Source organism: Ornithodoros turicata, unplaced genomic scaffold (genome assembly GCF_037126465.1).
Source record: "Ornithodoros turicata isolate Travis unplaced genomic scaffold, ASM3712646v1 Chromosome118, whole genome shotgun sequence".
In the NCBI taxonomy this organism is placed as follows: Eukaryota; Metazoa; Arthropoda; class Arachnida; order Ixodida; family Argasidae; genus Ornithodoros; species Ornithodoros turicata.
This window is the reverse complement of record NW_026999300.1, coordinates 385645-393820: the sequence shown is the minus strand read 5'-3', so window position 1 is coordinate 393820 and position 8176 is coordinate 385645. Positions and strand designations below refer to the sequence as shown.

At 47.8% G+C, this 8176-nt stretch overlaps 2 protein-coding genes across 2 annotated transcripts; both read left to right on the top strand.

Moving 5' to 3' along the window:
- The first annotated feature begins 441 nt into the window (after positions 1–441).
- Positions 442–3346, top strand: LOC135371619 (uncharacterized). The gene is made up of 2 exons (XM_064605608.1): positions 442–2536; positions 2580–3346. Exons 1-2 carry the CDS (start codon positions 442–444, stop codon positions 3344–3346), a joined length of 2862 nt encoding a protein of 953 aa, XP_064461678.1.
- Positions 3347–3476: 130 nt separating this feature from the next.
- Positions 3477–4382, top strand: LOC135371618 (uncharacterized). Its single transcript, XM_064605607.1, has one exon. It carries the CDS (start codon positions 3477–3479, stop codon positions 4380–4382), a length of 906 nt encoding a protein of 301 aa, XP_064461677.1.
- The last annotated feature ends 3794 nt before the right edge of the window (positions 4383–8176 follow it).

Sequence of the window (8176 nt, the reverse complement as noted above, 5' to 3'; positions counted from 1 at the left end):
TTAGCCAGCTGTAGTATTCGAATCTGCCGCATGCGCCGATCCGTTTTTTTAATTCCGTATTAGCGCCGTGACGCAACTGTGGCTATAGCGGCGTACAGGCGTGGACAGATGGAGAGAGGACAGCAGGAAGGGGGGGGCAGGGGTGTTGTGAAACCATGTAAGACAGACCTGCACTGCAGCAACTTCGTTGCTTTTACGTATTTTGTTTTGTTTTGGCATGCTAGCCGTATGGCTCGTGTAGAAGAGAAAGACGTTATAAGCATGTTGTTCCTTTTTGGAATAAACGGGACACGTTAGTCCTTTTTGTTGGAGCGGTCTTACTCCTTAAAGTCAATTCACCCCCTGCTGACTTTCCGGACCAGCAAGATATTCATCACAAACTTTGGTGCCGAAACCCGGGAACTCCTCCTGTGACGACGACAGGTGAATTGAGCATCAAGGATGGACTGCCTCAAGCAGAAACGAGCCGTTGTACGGGCCTCAGTAACGAAACTCATCACGGACGTCGACGCACTACTACGAGTTCAGAGCCCTGCAGCCGGTGAGCTTCAAACAAAACTTGACCTTTTGAAGTCTAAAGAGGAGACGCTACAGTCATTAGATGGATCCATGGAATCTCTTGTTTCCGAAGAAGCCTTTCAAGTAGAGATTGAAGTTGCTATGTCTTACCAGGAAAAGATATGCACAGCTATATCTCAAATCAGTCAGAAACTGAAGAAGAAAATCCAACGGACAACCCTTCGACCCGACTCTCCAACCAGAGCTGTGCTTATCCCGGCAATGCAACATCAGGGTTCCACCAAAGTGAAACTTCCCAAGATTGAGGTACCGAAATTCAACGGAGATCTAATGAACTGGATGACATTTTGGGACCAGTTTGAGTCGACAATTCACAAGAATGAAACTCTACATAATGTAGATAAGTTCAAGTACCTACAAAGCTATCTGACCGGCAAGGCCGCTACGGCCATAAGCGGACTTCCTCTTACGAACGAGAATTACGATGCCGCAATTGAGATCCTTAATCAACGCTTCAACCAGCGACAGCATATTGTCGACCAGCATCTGAATCGTTTACTCAATCTACCGACGGTTGCCGATGCGGGCGATTATGTCCATCTTCGAGACCTTTACGATGAAGTTCAAGTAAGAGTGCGCGGCCTCCAAGCTCCGAAGGTCGAACAGAACGAGTACGGCGTCATGCTTCTGTCGGCACTGCGAAAATCTGTACCGAAACAGGTGGAACTGGATTACAATCGGAAACATCAGGAAGGAACGCCAGCCAGCAAAACCGAATTGAATAACTTCCTTGACTTTCTCAGAGGTGAAATAGAAAGTCCTGAGAAGAGCGAATACCCAGTCGATGCACGGCTGAGCGAATCTCGATTGAAAATCTCGAAGGATAGGCGGCCTCTTATTCGACAGACGACAGGAGCACTTACGACGGGAGACACAACACAACGAACAGAATGTGTTATCTGCAAGACAGATAATGACATCGAGAGTTGTGTCAGCACAATCAGCATCGACGAAAAAAGAGCGTTACTTACGCGAGAGGGACGCTGTTTCAAATGTGCTAAACGATGCCACAGATCACGTGAATGTCGAACAGCGGCTCGAATCAGATGCACCCGCTGTAACGGGCACCATCTCACGGTTCTTTGCGAAAGAGAGCTGGAGAATAAGACCAGCGGAAACACCAACACTACATTTTCCGGCGTACTCTCCTCAACAACGACACGCAAATTGGAAGCATCTCGTGTCCGGAGTCTAATCCTTCTGCAGACCGCTCGCCTCTGGGCGGAGACGAATACAAGTAGACAACTTGTACGAATTCTACTGGACGGCGGGAGCCAAAGAACATTCATACGAGAGTCATTGTCTCACGATCTACAATGCGAACCGGTAGGGGAAGAAAACTTGTCGATATGTTCCTTCGGCTGCACACCTTCAAGAAGGAAGTGTCGACGTGTCAGAGTTTGGCTTCTCAGTCAGTACAGTCGCGAGGAGATATCTGTAGAAGCTTTGGAGATACCTGAAATTTCCGCAAACCTAATGCACGACCCCGACAGTAAACTGATCACAGCGCTACAAGAGAAAGGGTTGCCACTGGCCGACCTTGTCATGTTTGACGTACGCTGCAGCGACGACATCCAGATCCTGGTTGGTTCAGATCTGTACTGGAGTATAGTGACGGGCGAATCGCAACGAATTGATGACAACCTCTTCGCGGTCAACACCATCTTCGGGTGGACACTTCAGGGACCGTCAGAGATGTCGGGAAACCTTTGCGCCACCGTAGGCGTATTCAGACTGACTGTGGATAACAATGAAAACGACGTTTCTTCGCAGCTTCAAAGCTTCTGGGCGCTTGAACACATTGGTATATCTACAAATGAGTGCGACGAAGAGAATAACGGGGTCCTGGAGCAATTCAACGCAACCATCAAAATTAAAGACAAAAGGTATGAAGTCGGTCTTCCATGGACTAAGAAAAAGACTACCTACTACGGAACTACCTTCGAACCTACAACTGGCAAGCACCAGACTCCGATGACTAACAAATCGTCTAATGAAAGATCACCTACCTATGGAAGAATACGACGACGCCATTCTTCTCTACCGACAAAACGGTCATGCTGAGGTAGCCCCACTGGAGGAAGCAGCGGAGAATACACTCTACTACATGCCACACCGAGCCGTGATTAAGCAAGATAGAGATACAACGAAAGTAAGAGTTGTATTTGACGCATCCTCTAGTGCCTCTGGCGAGCCATCCCTTAATGATGTCGTTCACGTGGGACCAAACTTGAACCCAGAGATTCTACACCTTTTGATAAAGTTTCGTAGCGAAGCTGTGGCTCTGGTCGCCGACATTGAAAAGGCTTTCTTGCAAATCAGCTTACCTGAACGGGATCGTGACGCGTTGCGGTTTTTGTGGTACGTGACAACACCGAAGATAGGACAACCTCTTCCCGCGATCGAAGTCCTAAGGATGACTCGGGTGCCATTTGGGGCGGCTTGTAGCCCATTTCTTCTCGCCGCAACCATACGCTATCACTTCCGGAGGATGTCCGATATGTACCCAGACACCTGCAAGCTCCTTGCCGAGAGTTTTTACGTCGACGATTTGGCAACCAGTATCAGCACAGTTCAAGAGGCGAAACGCCTTTGGAAAGAATCGGTTGACATTTTGAAGACTGCGGCATGCGACTTCGGAAATGGAGAACAAATGATAAACTGTTACGTGGAATGTTTCGGGACCTATATAACGGCGACGACTCTATCCGACAGACTGAGAGAAAGGTACTGGGTCTTATTTCGGACACTGACTCAGACGCTCTAAGGATATCTTGAAATCCGTGCTGGAATTCTTACACACCGCGCATGATACCAAACGAACAGTGCTTCAAGCCACAGCGCGGGTCTTCGATCCACTCGGATTTCTAGCACCGTTTGTTATCACGGCGAAGGTCATGTTCCAGCGACTTTGGCAGAAGGGAATACGTTGGGACGAAGTTCTCCCACCTGACATACTTGAAGACTGGCACTCTTGGTGTCGCGAGCTTCCCAAAGCCAATGATTTGTGCATTCCCAGAAGGATAAAGCGCACGGGGACAGTCCGACAACAAACGCTTCATGTATTCTGCGACGCTAGCCCGCAAGCTTACGGAGCCGTCATCTACGTCAGAACAATACAGGAAAGCAGCCTGTGCACAGTTCGTTTAGTCGTGGCAAAGTCTAGAGTTGCTCCTTTGAAGACGGTTTCTCTCCCACGCCTGGAACTGCTGGGGGCGTTACTGGGAGCACGACTTCTGTACTACATTACCAAGAGCTTTGGTGCCAACCTGTCTACTACATTGTGGACGGATTCGATGATTGTCATCAACTGGATCAAGGGTGACACGCGTCGGTACAAGCCCTTTGTTTCCAACTGGACCACAGAGATACAGGACCGCACGAACCCATCGGACTGGCGATACTGCCCTGGTAAAGAAAATCCTGCCGATCTCCTGACACGGGGAATTTCGATTGACTCTCTCCAAAATCGAGCCGATTGGTGGGAAGGGCCGCCGTGGCTGCATGAAGACGAGGCTTACTGGCCACGACACATGGAATTGATAGGATTCCAAGACAAGGAAGTTAAAGCAACTGTCGTGCTGTCAGCTCCATCAGTGTCAACCTGTCCCGTTCTGGAACTGGCAAACTTCTCTTCCCTGAACAAGGTTATCCGGACTACGGCATGGATTTATAGATTTTTCTCCAACTCGAGTCAAGTGGAAAACAAAATAACGGGCCCTTTCACAGCATCTGAAATTCAGCGAGCAGAAAACTACTGGATACGACAAGTACAAGCGGAATCGTTTCCAGATGAACTTTGAGCAATTTCTTCATCACAACCACTCAAACTAACTTCAAAGATGAGAGATTTTCACTTGTTTTTGGATGAAGCTGGGCTTCTGCGTGTTAGAGGACGGCTGCAACGCAGCGAGGAAAATGAAGAAGTAAAGCACCGGTTATTCTGCCAAAACATCACACTTATACAGGACTGTTAATTACACGAACTCATCAGCGCTTGCTACACTCAGGAGTTCGTGACACTTTGGTTGACCTAAGGGAGTCATACTGGATCATCCAAGGCCGACAAGCAGTGAAGAGGGCGTTGCACAACTGTCAGTGCAAACGACAGCGTGCACGACCAGTAGTCCAAGCGACAGCTCCACTCCCACCGGAGAGAATAACAAGATCCCATCCATTCGAGGTGACTGGAATTGATTTCACTGGACCACTTTTATACAAAACGCCTGACAAGAGGTCTCAAAAGTGTTACATTGCGTTATTTACGTGCGCTGTGACACGAGCCGTGCACTTAGAAGTTGTGGAGGACCTCACTGCAAACCAATTTCTCCTGGCCTTCCGAAGATTTGTATCCAGAAGAGGGGTATGCAAAGTTGTCCACTCCGACAATGCGCTTACCTTTAAACGGCTTCCAAAGATCTAGCAAGTCTCTGGAAAGCATTACGCGGATCTGACGCTCTCGACTATTTTTCTCAGAGGGGCATCCAGTGGAAATTCATCGTCGAACGAGCAGCGTGTGGGGCGGCTTCTGGGAGCGAATGGTCCGCTCAGTCAAAACCATTATCCGCAGACTGTTAGGAAAGGCTTTCTTGACACACGATGAACTGACTATGGTGTTAACCGAGATCGAAGCCGTCCTAAATTCACGTCCCCTCACTTTTCTTTACGCTGCGCCAGAAGAACCCAAGGTGCTAACTCCATCACATTTCCTCGTGGGAAAAAGAGTGACAGCGTTACCAGGGAAGGCCCCTACATCATCTACCTCGGACAGGGACACCGTGACTAGTCGTTATCGTCAGCGTGAGCAACTTCTAGATTCTTTCTGGAGACGATGGCGAAAGGACTATGTGTTACAGTTACGCTCCAATCACACCATGAGAAGCGAGACTCCGGTGACTCTAGACATTGGTGATCTAGTGCTACTTGTTGAGGACAGGTTACCTAGGCATAGATGGCGTATATGCCGCGTACATTCTTTGATAACGGGCAGCGACGGGGTAGTGAGAGCGTGTGTAGTACGACTACCTGACCGGACGTTCTTACGGCGACCTATACAGCTCCTTTGTCCCTTAGAGATTATTTAAACTTGTGAGCATAGCACTCACCGCGGGGGAGGATGTTGTGAAACCATGTAAGACAGACCTGCACTGCAGCAACTTCGTTGCTTTTACGTATTTTGGTTTGTTTTGGCATGCTAGCCGTATGGCTCGTGTAGAAGAGAAAGACGTTATAAGCATGTTGTTCCTTTTTGGAATAAACGGGACACGTTAGTCCTTTTTGTTGGAGCGGTCTTACTCCTTAAAGTCAATTCATCCCCTGCTGACTTTCCGGACCAGCAAGATATTCATCAAGGGGGATTAGTATGCGTCCTGGGCCGACTTCAGGGGGAACTGTGCCGACATTGGTCTGGAAAGTCTTCGGAAAACCCAGGGAAAACCGGCTGAGGCCAGCGTACTCCAGTCACCACAACATCGTAAACTTAACGTAGAAAATCCGTTCGCAATCCTGAAAATTAACGTTTAATTAATGAGAGCTGAGAACGTGGACTGGAGGTGGGAAATGTCTCCCCGAAACCAGGTTATATTAACACTGACCAGCTAACGGATATTCGACGTAATTCAGGCGCTGGTTAACAACAACAACAACATAGATGATTGAATGATGATGATGACGTGGAATGTGTCCCTGCGTTGAGTACAGGACCCTATTCCAAAAAGGTGCACAAATCTCTACATTCTTGAAGGAGGCCGGTGGCCCTCAAAAAGGAAAGAAAGCGCCATGTGCAGGGTTAGTCCAAGGGCCGAGAACTTTGCAGATGTTGAATAGCCTCAGATCCAGCATTTCAAGTTGACATTTAAAGCCCCGTCGCTCGCATACGTACTGGCTACAGTCCTCTACAATGTGTCGGATTGTTGCCTGAAAACCACAAGTTGTAGACAGCGCCGTGTTGCTGTGGCCAAGCCTATACCGGAGTCCAGAGGTGAATGCAACGCTAAGTCGTAAACGACGCACACGAGACGTAAAGAGGCGATGGAAACCAACTGGCATTTCAAATAATAGAGTTGGGTGAACACCATACAGAAGCGACCACCGGGTGATGTCATGACACCATTCCTGATGGGCCCAGGGCGGCGTCAACGCGGAAAAGATAGAGCGTCTATCCCTGTTCGAAAGTATGATGGAGACTGCTGAGCGGCTATGGTGGGCCGCAGCATCTGCCCGATCGGCTATCTCATTGCATCCCTATTGAAAAAAAAAAACGTCTTGAGGTTATACCCCAGAAATCTTGAGGTCAGGTTACCTCAGGATATCTTGAGACTGTCTGAGGTTACCTCAGAACTGCTTGTGGTTCTTCTGGAGTTACCTAAAGAAATCCTGAGGCTCTACCTCAGGCCCTCAGACCCGGCTGTGGTTCTTCTAAGGTTACCTCAAGAGATTCTGAGGTTCTGCCTCAGGACCTCAGACATCGCTTTCGCTCTTTTAAGGTAACCTCCAGAAATTCTGAGGTTCTACATCAGAACCCCAGACCTTGCTGTGGTTCTTTTAAGCTTCCGCCTCAAGACCTCAGACAAGGCCGTAGCTCTCTGCGGTTAAATCGGTGAATCGAGATTCAGCATAGGGCCTCGCACCTTGGTACGCCTACAGCGTTGGAAATTTCTCAGGGGGCCTTTTGGTTGGAGAGATTCGCAAGGTGTTTTGGTGTAGAATTTAGTTTGATGACTTGTAATTTAATTATGTTACCTTCATTAAACTGGCAACGTGAATTAAGCCTACACCAAACCGTAACGCGAAAACGTGAAATTTCATAAGTCTCATCCACATAAACCATCAGGAGGGCATAAAGTCAATTTTATTCGGTTATAAATTGAAGCTCTCCTAGCACAAAGAGTCCACAACGAACGTTACACAAAAACCACAATGAACGAATTGCCAAAGAGTAAGCGAGCTGGAGATTATAATTCATATTACTAAAACCCGAATCTAGGGAACTACGAAACAGCCGGACACTGTCCGCGTGCGTCTGCTTCCGTAGCTCCGTAGTCTCGAGAGTGTTGGTAATATGCAAACATATATCACATTACTCGTGCTATACACAACCGATTTTTGCATGACCAGACATCTGAAAACACAATAAGGGCAATATATGGTAAACGGTAGATCCTCACGTGTATTTCTATTAGAGGCTATAATGGATAGATAAAATTTAAGCAGGAGTTGTTCCGATACTTTCAGCTTCTATGAGCTTCACACAGGTTGGAGTACGCCACAATGAAATGCAGTGCAAAGAATCTACAAAAGATGGAATATTTCGTTAGTTTGGTTCCGAAAAAAAAAAAAGAAACAAAAACAACAACGCGGCAACATGCGTCGGTCTTATTTTACAGCTCCACTTCGCTACAGCCACGCATCCCTATTTCTCCCTCCTTTGTCCTTTTCTTTTTCTTCTTTTTTTCGCTCGGGGGACCGTAAAATGTTCCCGCTTTTGTAACCAGTTCTCGGATTCGCCTCCCTCAGCTTTGAGCAGTTACGCGCCAGCTTCCATGGCATGCGTGTGTATTTGCTTCGTCCTGTGTGCCGCTTATTAATAAGATGCCAT